Source organism: Tachysurus vachellii, chromosome 22 (genome assembly GCF_030014155.1).
Source record: "Tachysurus vachellii isolate PV-2020 chromosome 22, HZAU_Pvac_v1, whole genome shotgun sequence".
NCBI classification, from domain to species: Eukaryota; Metazoa; Chordata; class Actinopteri; order Siluriformes; family Bagridae; genus Tachysurus; species Tachysurus vachellii.
In genome coordinates, this window is record NC_083481.1 from 4,358,672 (window position 1) to 4,372,909 (window position 14,238).

Genomic DNA, 14,238 nt, shown 5'->3' on the forward strand with positions numbered 1-14,238 from the left:
ATCAGGAATTTGTTAGGAATTAAGTCTATGTAGTTTTGTTATACCGCTGTGTTTGACACTACATTTGATGTACATATGGATAATGATTGTAAAAAATCTTGAATTTGTGTTCATTCCATTTCAAGATCATTAGTGAGATGGGGAGGGCGGCGGTGTAGACGGCGGCTTAGTGGTTAGCACGTTCGCCTCACAGCTCCAGGGTTGGGGGTTCGATTCCCGCCTCCGCCTTGTGTGTGTGGAGTTTGCATGTTCTCCCCGTGCCTCGGGGGTTTCCTCCGGGTACTCCGGTTTCCTCCCCGGTCCAAAGACATGCATGGTAGGTTGATTGGCATCTCTGGAAAATTGTCCGTAGTGTGTGATTGCGTGAGTGAATGAGAGTGTGTGTGTGTGTGCCCTGTGATAAGTTGGCACTCCGTCCAGGGTGTATCCTGCCTTGATGCCCGATGACGCCTGAGATAGGCACAGGCTCCCCGTGACCCGAGGTAGTTCGGATAAGCGGTAGAAAATGAATGAATGAATGAATGAATGAATGGATCTACACGACGTGTCCAATGGATTTTGGATACCTGACCATCATAGCCAAATGTGGGGCGTCAACAAATTGTTGCCTATGTACTGTTTCTATGTACTATGTGCCTTGTACTGTTTCTCTCTAGAAAAGGTTGGGGTGGGATTCAATTAGGCTCTTGTGGAGGCGGGATTTGAACCCCCAACCCTGGAGGTGTGAGGCGAACATGCTAACCACTAAGCCACCGTGCCCCAGATCCAATTCAATTCAATTGTTTTCTCAAACAATTACTTTGTTTAGAACGTACAGACTGTACCTATGGTTATGTGTTCAGACTATTTCTGAATTTTAAGAAAAACTTCTATTTTCATCAAACTTGAGAAGATGTCAAACCTTCAAGATGGTTTGTGTGAAGAATCTTAAATCTAATATAGTTTTCACTGCACAATTCTATACCAAGACATTTGTCTTCGAAATAGTTCAACCGTTTCTATGACATCTCTTAAAAGCGTACCCACACTTTTGACTGGTTTAAACTGGTTTCAAATCTTCACATTTTTTTTTTCTGTGTGTTTAAAGAATAAAATCATTTTCCTTGTTTTTTAAACAGACCAACTGGTGTTTTTTAGTTCACGCTTAAATCTGGGATGCTGTTGCCTTTTGTGCCCACCTGCTGTGGCCGCTAAGTCTGCGATTAACAGTCCGGTCACAGCACCATAAACTGCGAGTCATTCTCCTTTCCACAGCAAGCAGGACAGAACCCATTTTCCCCTTGAAGACGCCTCTTGCGAGGCATCGGGGGCACACTGTGAAGCTCTTCCTATGAGATGCACCAGGTTTCAGGGCTTTAGTCCCATGATTCATCTGATTTCACATCCTCAAACTGGGCTGGGTGACAACAAAGAGGAGGTGGAAATGAAAATTATATTTTTAGTCTTCTTATGTGCGACACAAGTGGGCTTTCATAAGGGTTTTGGGGATTTCGGTTATGGTTGAAAAGGTAAAAATAAAATGCCAGAGACCAAAAATAACCCAAGGTTCTCTGCTCAAGGCGGTTTGATTTTTTTTTAATTAACAGATATAAATAAAAATAAATATTAAAAATCCAAGGACATTAAATGAATGAAATAAAAAAAAAAGTCATTGATTTAGAAAAAAAACAAAAAAAAAACAGTCAATCAGGTTTGTTACATTTCCTCTTAAGCATCGTCAGTGCATCATTTATAGAAAGAGTCTCCAGTATCAGAGCCAAGTAACAGTTTTGGAAGGAAAAAAATAATAATAATAATTTTTTTTACACACATGCTGCATTTTTTGTTAAATTAACCTCGAGAGCATGAAAGAAAAAAGAAAACGGTGTGGATTATTTTCGTATTCCAGCACACTGGAAGTTATGTAGGATTTGAGTTGATGTTCCCAAGGTGGACATGTTGTGTCTATGGAATCCAACAGATACTGTTCAGAATGATGGGGATTTTGTTGAAAGTCATGATTGGGACACAGCATTTTTTTTATGAATACATTTGAAAAGGGATGTTTTCTCCTTTTTGGCTTTGTTTAACCAGGGGGCTTCAGCAGACAGGCCAGGGACACCCTGGAGAGGGGCGTCAGTTCAATGCGGTGCATAATAAGGAAACGAAGGGCAATTTAAAGATGCCAGTCTGAAAGTGAAGTGAAAGTGACGTGACATATGGCTAAGTACGGTGACCCAAACTCAGAATTTGTTCTCTGCATTTAACCCATCCAAAGTGCACACACACAGCAGTGAACACACACCCGGAGCAGTGGGCAGCCATTTATGCTACGGCGCCCGGGGAGCAGTTGGGGGAGTTCGGTGCCTTGCTCAAGGGCACCTCAGTCGTGGCCAGCCGAGACTCGAACCCACAACCTTAGGGTTAGGAGTCAAACTCTCTAACCATTAGGCCACGACTTCCCTTTGTTTGTCTACAAAGTACAGTATGTCAATATACTGGTGGAGGAAACCGGAGAACCCAGAGGAAACCCCAGGGAAGAACTGTACATAGGTACAGCCGTATAGGTACAGTAGACACCTAAGAGCAATACATTTTCAGTTCACTCAAAGGCTAAATAACAGGTGTTTTTCACTGCAATTTTTTTTAAATGAAAAAAAATATTTTACTCATAATCGCTCACCCAATTTTACATTTTTTTGCAACTTTTTTTTCCTCTGATTGATCGTTTCCAGCCTAAGAGGCTATTGTGGAAAGCACGGAGAACACGATCTCCATGTTGGAGTCCTCATTTACACATTGGATTATGTGTTTGTTTGTGAGACGCACGCTGCGCTAGGCACTCGGCTGGGTGGATGTTTTCAAAGCCCTTGTTGGCAGACGTGGTGCATTGAACAATGCGCACACACACCCACTAACATACACCTTGTGTGAGCAGGAACGCACAGGCTGCAAAACAGCACTTCTGCTCTTACTCAGATGGAAGCTTTTAGTGGCGAAAACTGACGTTTTAAAAAAAAAAAAAACGTTTGTCATGAGATTTTTGCATTACGTACGTTTCGTAAACCTATTTACCCTGCAGATTTGACATTAATAAAAGAGCAAAGGGAACATCTGAAAGTCAACGAAACATTAAAACAGAATCAGGGAGTGTTTTGATGTGGCTCTGGAGGATTTATTCATGATATCCTCTAGGTATGTGTATGCTGCTACATGCAGAATTCATCAAGAAGATATTACTTCGTAGCAAACAAGACAGCAGTATGAAAATGGGAAGAGTATAAAAAATAAATAAATAAACAGCATTGCCCCGTGCGTCTTTCCGTCTCGACGTCCTTCCTCGGCTGTCAGTTAGCCCAGAAATCAAAGTGTAAATCCCGTTTAAGGTTTGCTGAACCGAGAAGCTCGCTCTCAGATACTTAACGTCTGCTTGGAGGAAAAAGGACAGAGGCCAGACCACCCATGACAGCTGTATTAGATAGACTTTTCCTCTGGAGAGACTCGAGAGATCTTTTTTTTTTTCCCCGTTCAGGGCAGGTGCTATATGGACAGAAACAATTCGAGGCCCGTTGCCTCGATAAATTGTTGTTGATGCTGCCCTCAGGAGATGTGCAATCGTGCATTAGTTCTGCAGGAAGTGGCTAAGAGAGCAGAACAGCAGTTACGTCGCCTCGGCGGTCATTTATGAGAGAGAGAATGAGAGAGAAACAGAGAGAGAGAGAGAGAGAAAGAGAGAGAGAGCACACTTTCTTTTCTTTCACAGAAGATTCTTGTAGACTGTCAAACTGATGGCCGTGGAAGACGTTCGGATCGTTTCAGGTTTCAGCGGTGCGCAAACATGAACACTGGGAACTGAATCCCAACTAAAGGCCTGCTTTTAACACCTGGTTTTAACAAGTGATCTGATCAAGTGGATACCTGAAAGCATAACCGTTTCCACCTGCCATTTGGAACGCGTCTCTGGCGAACACTTGTGATCGGATTTCACGCATGGTTTAGCTGGAGGAAGGGCTCTCGTTTTATTATGCGAGTCTTCCGCTACGGTTGCTTTCGACCTGAAATATCCTGTGAAGTTGATGCAAAATAAGAAGAGACAACAAGCGAAACAGGTTGAAACAATAGGTCTTTGTATCTATTAATCTAGCGATTAATAGCAACTCTACTGTTTCTTGTTTCTTAATGATTTTTGGATTTTCTATCAATTCTTGGTTCTTTGTTGAGATGCTTTAGCGTTCACACTACAAATATTATGTGTTTATATACATCTCATATGAAGGTGTATAAGATATAAGATAATAAGATATATAAAATATCTGAACTATAAATGCATAAAATTAAATTGCAGACAAAGAAACAAATCGAACCTTGGAGAAGATGCCAACTCCATGTGGTCTTTAAGGACAACAACCTTCTAATCAATACACTGATTAGAAACCAATAGAAAGGACATTATTCATAATAACACACTCTGGTGTTTATAACAGTTTATACTCACACTCTCTAGTGTCACCCAGATAAGGATGAGGATCACTTTTGAGTCTGGTTCCTCTCAAGGTTTCTTCCTCTTCCATCTAAGGGAGTTTTTCCTCACCAAAGTCACCACAGTCACCTCAGACTTGTTCATTAGGGATAAATACATTCATTCATTCATTCATCTTCTACTGCTTATCCGAACTACCTCGGGTCACGGGGAGCCTGTGCCTATCTCAGGCGTCATTGGGCATCAAGGCAAGATACACCCTGGATGGAGTGCCAACCCATCGCAGGGCACACACACACACTCTCAATCACTCACGCAATCACACACTACGGACAATTTTCCAGAGATGCCAATCAACCTACCTTGCATGTCTTTGGACCGGGGGAGGAAACCGGAGTACCCGGAGGAAACCCCTGAGCCACGGGGAGAACATGCAAACTCCACACACACAAGGCAGAGGCGGGAATCGAACCCCCAACCCTGGAGGTGTGAGGCGAACGTGCTAACCACTAAGCCACCATGCCCCCTCGGGATAAATACAAATGCATTTAAATATAAGTCTGATATTAATCTTAAACTTTTTTATAACAAACATTTTGTACTATATTTCTCATTTTCTGTAAAGCTGCTTCGAGACAATGTTTATTGTTAAAATAAATTTGTTATACAAATAAAATTTAATTGAATAAATAATCCTAACCAGCTTTGGAGGTTGGGATCAAAGCACAGACACTGCTATGATACAGCACACCAAGAGCATGAAGGGTTAGGGTCCTTTCTCAGGGGCTAGAGGGTTGCTGCTTGAACCCTGACCTTGAGATCAACAACCCAGAGCTTTAACTGCTTGAGCTACCACTTCCACAATTACTGGAGAAAAATCAAGTAATGTAGCCAGGTCACTGAAGAGATTTAATCTCAGATTTTGCATTCTTTTATTTAACCAGGGTCAAAAGAAATCCAAAATTGGGTAAAAATTCCGTGTCCGGGATTGGGTCGCCGAGGCTCCCGCCTTCGACTGCCACCCAATCCATATTGCACCAGCCCCTTACGGTTTCTCCTGCAGGTGGTGGGCCCACAGGAGATTGGCCCCACGTCGCTCCTTCGGGCTGAGCCCAGCCGGGCACCATGGGGTAAGACCCGGCCACCAGGTGCTCGCATGCGAGCCCCAACCCCGGGCCTGGCTCCAGGGTGGGGCCCCGGTTGCGCCATACCAGGCGACATCACGGACCTTGCTTTATTTTTCTTCATAAGGGGTTTTGGACCGCTCTTTGTCTGAAAAATAAAAAATACTTACAAAGACATACTAGCAAATATCACCAACACCTCCAAAACGGTTCTATATTCGAAGATATTTACACATGCCATAAATTCAAGCAGAGAAGGAAGCTTTAAGGCTTTATTTACAGTAAGTTGTTCCAAGATGAGGAAACTTTTTTGTGCAACATAAAAGACTCATTAATCAAACCATAAAATACCCATGAACTGGTCCATAGTACTTTTGAAACTATGCAAATACGTAAATAATAATACAATTGAATTCTGGGAGCCATGTGAGAGACTTCACCCTGAATAGGAAGCTAATTTATCAAGGCACCACAAATACTCACAACTAGCTTCAACTAAACATAGCCAAGCCACCTACTAGCATTATTTTGAATATAATATAAGAAATTGGAATCACACGTTCAACAGGAAGTTGCATCGTTACCTGACTTACCTCTAGAAATGTACGTTTTCTCTTTGCTTTCTTTATTTTCAGCCAAATTGTGATATTGACTCACGGAGTCATGTAAATTATTCTGAAATTATTCATTATCAGAAATGATTGATTCAAAGAAAATGACTCTTATTCGTTTTTAAAAGAATGATCTTGGTGATGTTAGCATGAACGCTAGGTTGTTATGTATTTAGTCATTAGAGATAAATAGATTAGAATAATTAGGCTAATTAGAAATAGTGTGCTAAATAAAGTGCGAACTAGCTAGCTAGCTAAAAGTCTGGCTGGATTAGCAAAACACAAATAATCCAAACGAAAGAAGCAACCAAGCTAACAAGAATATATTAGCTCAATATTTATGTGTCTGTAATTTGAACCTAACCTGATCCAAATCTATTGAGTAAACAGGCAAAAAAAGTAATGTATCCATGGGAATGCATCTAACAGATAAAAAGATTGTGTTATTTTCTTTGAATGTGCTTCCTGTGGAAGCGCAAGGCCCTGGAGCCATGAGTGACACTGACCTCTAGTCATAGCGCTTATTAAATATATAACACAGTCGTGTGTGTGCTTTGTGTGTGTGATCCATGTGTATTGTTCTATATCGATTCAGCTCTTGCCTGAGGACAATCGCAGTTGTGCCCTAAGATAGGCTTCGATGCTCTGTATGAAAATAACTTTATAGATGCAGTTCAGCGTGAATGAATAATATCAATACTGGATGCTCTATGGAGTGTGTGTGTGTGTGTGTGTGAGTGTGAGCGCGTGTGTGTGTGTGTGCAAACATAACAACACAACACCAGCTTTAACACCTTCCATGATTAGATTATCCAATTCTAATTTTCTTTATTTATTGTTTTAATACGTACAAATGAGCTCACACAAATTAGGAAATAAATCTTCAAATTTTAAATGACCTTTATTTTGAATTTTTTTCCTATAAAATGTCTTAAAAATGTATGAAAATTGGTCAACGGTCAACAATCAAATCACATGACTCAGTCGGTATATTTCACATGGACTGATTTGCATTTAAAATGTAATATTACTAATTATTTATGTTAATCTCCTAGCTAACACTGTACATTATACAGTACAGCTATTAAGCTCCTATTGCGCTCCTTAATGAAAGCCGGATGTTTGAAGAAATCTAACTATCTGACTCGTTTCTACAAGAGGGTTGTGTATCTTTAAAAGAAAAGATGTAGATCATACTGTATAATCATATCATTTTAAGCTGAAATTGGATTAACAAAGGAAAATGAAAACGTACAGTCCGGTCATCCATGACGTGAGTTAAATTAACCCCTAAGGACAGAAATATGAAGATTGGAACTTGTTTTAATCACATTGTCATATTGAGAACTCCAGATAATTACACAGGAATTGAACTGTTTACACACAAAATGAACTCATTCCAGTTTAACACCTGAAGGCAAAAGATATATTACATGTCCAGAAAACCAGAGACGGACAATTGTCCTAGCAAATGTTCTGTGTTTTATACAAACCACAATAGATAGCTACTGTAGATAGAGTGATAGCTAGATAGACAGATGAGGAAACTATGTGGTTCTGGTTGTGTTGTACACACCTCACAACATACAGGCAGACAGACAGACAGACAGACAGATAGACAGATAGACAGATAGATAGATAGATAGATAGATAGATAGATAGATAGATAGATAAACTTTTTTTACTGTCCAGGTGTAATAAACAAAGGTCCTGCTTTACACATCTCACAATAGATCGATAGACAGAAAGAAAGAAAGAAAGAAAGAAAGAAAGAAAGAAAGAAAGAAAGAAAGAAAGAAAGAAAGAAAGAAAGAGCAACATTTTTTCAGATTAGTTGTGGTAAGCAAATGTTCTTTGTTTTATACATCTCACAATAAATAGACAGATATATATATAGTGTTGGATTGTGTTGATGCCATATGATCAGGAATTGGATATGTACGGTGGCCGGGAAGTGCAAAACAAATTAACAAAACCGAAAACACATTAACAAAACCCAAACCAAATTAACAAACCCGAAAACACATTAACAAAACCCAAACCAAATTAACAAACCCGAAAACACATTAACAAAACCCAAACCAAATTAACAAAACCGAAAACACATTAACAAAACCCAAACCAAATTAACAAACCCGAAAACACATTAACAAAACCCAAACCAAATTAACAAAACCCAAACCAAATTAACAAAACCGAAAACACATTAACAAAACCCAAACCAAATTAACAAAACCAAAAACACATTAACAAAACCCAAACCAAATTAACAAAACCCAAACCAAATTAACAAAACCGAAAACACATTAACAAAACCCAAACCAAATTAACAAAACCGAAAACACATTAACAAAACCCAAACCAAATTAACAAAACCGAAAACACATTAACAAAACCCAAACCAAATTAACAAAACCGAAAACACATTAACAAAACCCAAACCAAATTAACAAAACCGAAAACACATTAACAAATCAGAAAACACATTAACAAATTCGAAAACACAACGACAAGTCAGACAACCCAGAAACGGTAGTGTATTGTTTTTGGATGGAAACTTACCGATCATTGGACAAGACACCTGTCACTCAAGATATACAGGTATGGAATCTTATGTGTAATGTGTAAAGTTATCCGTTTAAAGAAAGTTCTCCGTTCAAGAAAATAACAGAATTAATCCACAGTAATCCATTCCATCCATCCATTCCAACTTTTCCCTGTGGCAGACTGTTGAACTTCATGTATACTTTGAGTGACAGGTGTCTTGTCCAATCACAAACTATACCAACCGCTTCCAGGTTGTCTGAAATGTCGTTGTGTTTTCTGATTTGTTCATTTGTTTTCTGATTTGTTAATTTGTTTTCTGATTTGTTAATGTGTTTTCTGATTTGTTAATGTGTTTCATGCACCGATTCAGACAACCCGGAAGCGGTAGGTATAGTTTGTGAATGGAAACTTACCGATCATTGGTCAAGACGACTGTCATTAAAGATATAAAGGTGAATGAAAGGTGTCTCGTCCGATGATGGTAAGTTTCCATTAACAAATTATACCAACCGCTTCCGGGTTGTCTGACTTGTTAATGTGTTTTGGGTTTTGTTAATTTGGTTTGGGTTTTGTTAATTTGGTTTGGGTTTTGTTAATGTGTTTTCGGTTTTGTTAATTTGGTTTGGGTTTTGTTAATGTGTTTTCGGTTTTGTTAATGTGTTTTCGGTTTTGTTAATGTGTTTTGGGTTTTGTTAATTTGGTTTGGGTTTTGTTAATTTGGTTTGGGTTTTGTTAATGTGTTTTGGGTTTTGTTAATGTGTTTTCGGTTTTGTTAATGTGTTTTCGGTTTTGTTAATTTGGTTTGGGTTTTGTTAATTTGTTTTGCACTTCCCGGCCACCGTAGATATGTGCTGAATTACATATGCTGAGTTACATATGATCTTATTTAAAGGTGGGTGTATACCGGTTTTTATTTTTTGTCAGTTGCCGTCATCCAGAGCAACTTACATTTTATACAATCAAGGGACATGGGCCTTGTTTAGGGGCCCAGCAGTGGCATATTGGTGGACTCAAACTCACAACCTTCCAATAGGTAGTCCAACACCTTAAGCACTAGGCTACCACATCCCCTTAAGCCTCATGGGAGATGCATTTGTTTTGCACCAAATTTATTAGCTAATATATCACTACATATAATGCACAGAGAATGAGACGTTTAAATAAGCTGGATAAGGAAATTCAAACCAAAAATGTGTTGAGAATAAAATGATGTAAAATATCTATTATTTGGCCACAGTCACTAATGTTTCTATATTTATACATCTACATTTCAGTTACTACTGTTTTTGCTGCATGCGTATTATATTTAATCACAATTTCCTGCTTCTACTACTACTACTACTACTACTACACACACACACACACACACACACACACACACACACCGAGTATTATGTAAATCTGATAGATTTGTATTACATTCAGTGTTCATTGTAACTATAAACACTTGATTTCCTTGCATGTGGTTAACAGCGTGTAAGAGGCAGCATGTATGTGGTTATATGCTCATAATGATCTTTAAAAACCTTTTCAGCATGGAGGGGAATAAAAACAAAATCCTGCAGAAATAAATCAGCTTAGTGGACAGAATTAGAGTCAAAGGCTTTAGCGCCAGGGTGGGATTAAGGAAAATCATGTGAAATAAAGAGCAAGTGATCAAGAGTGACTAGTGACTGGAGAGAGAGAGAGAGAGAGAGAGAGAGAGAGAGAGAGAGAGAGAGAGAGAGAGAGAGAGAGAGAGAGAGAGCAAATATTGTAGGAAAGGGTTTGGACCTCTATTAATACCACAAAAAAAGATATATAAAGACATTGTAGTCAATTTCATAGTGAAGCCTAAATACGTTTTTTCCATTATGAACTGTATAGTGCATATTTAGACACCCCTACAATGGAATGTACCATTTGTTAACTGTTGGCCGAGCCTCAGGATCTGATATATATATATATATATATATATATATATATATATATATATATATATATATATATATATATATATACATACACAGTGGTGTGAAAAAGTGTTGGCACCCTTCCTGATTTTTTATTTTTTTGCACGTTTGTCACACTTTAATGTTTCATATCATCAAACAAATGTTAACATAAGTCAACATTGTCATAACATAAGTCAGTAAAGTTGTGTTTACTTGTGTTATCTTTGACTAATATTTAAATTTGTTTGATGATCTTAAACATTAAAGTGTGACAATCGTGCAAAAAATAAAAAATCAGGAATGGGGCCAAAACTTTTTCACACCACTGTGTACTGTATCTCAAGGGCCAAATAGTGATTAAGAGGACTGGAGCATCTCAGAGCATCTCCAAAACAGCATGCAGTGTACCCAGTGGTTAGAACCTACCAAAAAAGGTTCAAGGAAGGACAATCTGTGGACCATCGCCTGGGTCATGGGTACCCAAGGTTCACTGATGGACATGGAAAGGAATAATGAACCTGTCTAATGTAGTGATCCCTCTGAGGAGCATTGGAACTGGACCATAGAGCAATGGAAGAAGGTGGCCTGGTCTGATAAATATAAACCAATCATCCATAACATTAAAACCACCTGCATGGTATTGTGTTGTCCTCCGCTCTGTGCCACAAAAACATGGATATATCTGCTCTTCTAATAATGCCTTGGTAAAACATGGTAAAATTCACACATGCTGTAAGCTTCAGCTCAATTCAAGTGTCATTCATTTTATAATCAAATTTGTGCGCACTTTGAGGAAGGGTGCCATTAATTGTGAAGTCGAGTCTATATTATGAGCAGTAGGATCCCTGTTGGGTTAGAGAGAGAGAGAAAGAGAGAGAGAGAGAGAGAGAGAGAGAGAGAGAGAGAATGAAAGAGAGAGGGAGAGAGAGAGAGAGAGAGAGAGAGAGAGAGAGAGACTCATGAGCGCAGATTCTCATCTGAATTTATTTTTTAATCCCCGCCGCTCGACCGGGAGGGAGCTGTTTCTCTTCTCTACATCATCTCTCCCGTTCTCAGCCCCTCCACCGTTCTTCATTCGCATGTTATTTGAACTTGCCGTTTCTCCCTTCCTTCTCTTCTCATTTCTTCGCTTCTCTTCTCTCTCCACCTCCCCCTTCCCCCCCACCTCCCGGTGTAAGTTGGAGCGCGTGATGAGCGCTCGGGTTGCAACCATAGCCGCCCGCGCGCTTCTGGATCGGTGCAACGGAGCACGCGGACAGCAGCCGAGTCGGGCCGTGATGTAAAACGCCAATGGAGTTAGGGATTTATGACAGAACATGGGGAAGATGAGCGTCCTGTCGCTGTGTTTTCTCTTGTGCGCCGATCTGCTGGATTTAGCCTTCGGTGAGTGATTGATGTCCGTATGTGTGTTTGCGTGTGCGTGTGCATGTGCGTGTGCATGCACATGGACGCGCGCATGTGTGTATTTTTGTGCATGTGTGTGTTGTATGTGTAATTGAACGTGAAACATTTTTCGCACCGCCAGATAAGTCAAGAAACAACATACAAATATCCACAGCCTTATTTCTTATTTCTGAACGCGAGGACTGATGTATATGGGTTTTACTGGAAAGCATACGCCGTTCATGCAGCGTTATTAACGTTATCTGACGTCTCATAGCGTGTGTATTGAACTTTACGCATTTTGAATCCCAAGCTATGCAGCAAGATTAGTATTCACCGGAACGCGCTGTTTTGGCGTTTGTCTTGGCATTTTTCTTTTTTTTTTTTTTTGCAATGTTGGCACCGGGTACAGGCTGTGCTAGTGTGCTGGAAGAGACTTAAGAACAAGGAGATGAAGAAGCAATGCAACACTGCTTGGAGATTCTATTTTAACTATTAAGATCATTGGTTTATTTGTTTGGTGGTGCTTTTTACGCGTTTGGAGGCTATTTGAGACTTTGCGCGCGGACACTGAGACATTACCACACTACGGATAAAACAGTATTGAGAGTTTATTGGCAGCTTTATAGAGAAGGAAGCAATTTCCACTTTCACCAAATCTCATGTTGTACTTGAGAAACGTGAACTGTGCATTATGGAGTTTGTGCCATCGGCGCTATTCCAAGGAACCGCATGATATTTCCGTTAGAATACAACATGCTGATCCAAAAGATATACTCGGTCTGTATTTTACAACACGTACAAGCCAACTGGCAAACAAGACTGCAGTATATCCACATGATGCACTCGCTATATTGAAAACTGGACGCAGTTTTTTTTTTTTTTCATGAACTTCGTTTGCGTAAATACGGAAAAAGGCGCACGTGGGAAAAAAAAAATAAAAGAAAGGGAAACACTTAACTTACTAAAACGACAACCTTGTTTGTATTAAACTCATGAGGGATTCAAGATCTGCACTTACACCACTGGAAAGCTTTCTCAAGAGAAATAATATCCAAAAAAAGACACTAGGAGGCATCATAGCAGGCGGGAGAACTGTTGCCTGTCGATTAATCATTATTCTGAGCAGAATTAATGTGTGTGTGTGTGTGTGTGTGTGTGTGTGTGTGTGTGTGTGTGTGTGTGTGTGTGGATTGAGGTCTTTTTGGAAATACATTCATACATTCTTACATATCTGTCTCAATACAATAAGATTGGGAAAAGCTTACCTTCCTTTATGCATTCATTCATCATCAGGAAGCTTTATCCTGGTCACGGTCCTGTTGCATTCCGAGACTATCCTGGGAATACTGGGAATGAGGCAGGAATTTTGATTCAAGTCCACTGTGAGACAAGTGCACACACACATACACTCACACCTTTATTCCGGGATGTAGGAGGAAACCAGAAACCCCAGCAAAAGGGCATATAACCTCTTATTTATTTATTTGTTTGTTTATTTATCTATCTATCTATCTATCTATCTATCTATCTATCTATCTATCTATCTATCTATCTATCTATTTATTTATTTATTTATTCCAGTAGATGATTTTTCTTATAATAAGCACTTACAGGTTGTTAAATGATCTGCCAACAGAACAAGCTTGAGTAAATTTCCCAAGCAGAAAAATGAGTATAAAATATCTAATTGTCGTTAATAATCTTATATTTGGTGCATTGTCATCTTATAATACTGTAGGAAATCATTAGATACATTGGCGTTGCTTGACTTTGCAGTTGAATTTGGAAAAATTTCTTTCAAATGGTAGCCGTTTTTGCTACCATTAGATTTTTTTCCATAAATTTTGACTCCTTTGCTATATTTCAAACGATTCTCGAGGCTGTGTCTGTGGGTCGAGGCGTATATATTCCTCATCCTGTAAGGTCACTGTAGTTACCGTGTTACAGTTCAAGTGCATTCTTGAGAAAATATTAAACTAAAACTTTACAGAATTTCTAAAATAATAGTTAAAGTTTGGATTTTAGGTTCTGTGTTAGGTGTGTTAGGTGGAGTTTTTATCTAAGCGCTGTACTCTGCCTCAAAGTCAATCAATGACTTTACTGTGGGTTTTGAAAAGAAGAAAAAAAAAGAACATAATGTCCTTATAGTGTTTCCTCAAGGCCTGAGCTTCATCTTT

The 14,238-nt window shown here is 39.2% G+C and overlaps 1 protein-coding gene across 1 annotated transcript in view; it reads left to right on the forward strand.

The window, feature by feature from the left end:
* The first annotated feature begins 11,736 nt into the window (after nucleotides 1-11,736).
* igsf21a (immunoglobin superfamily, member 21a) overlaps nucleotides 11,737-14,238 on the forward strand; it is a 284,131-nt gene continuing 281,629 nt past the window's right edge. Inside the window, exon 1 of the mRNA XM_060858045.1 lies at nucleotides 11,737-12,058. Within this exon, the coding sequence (XP_060714028.1) occupies nucleotides 11,992-12,058 (67 nt within the window). The 5' untranslated portion in view covers nucleotides 11,737-11,991. The remainder of the gene's footprint in view (nucleotides 12,059-14,238) is intronic.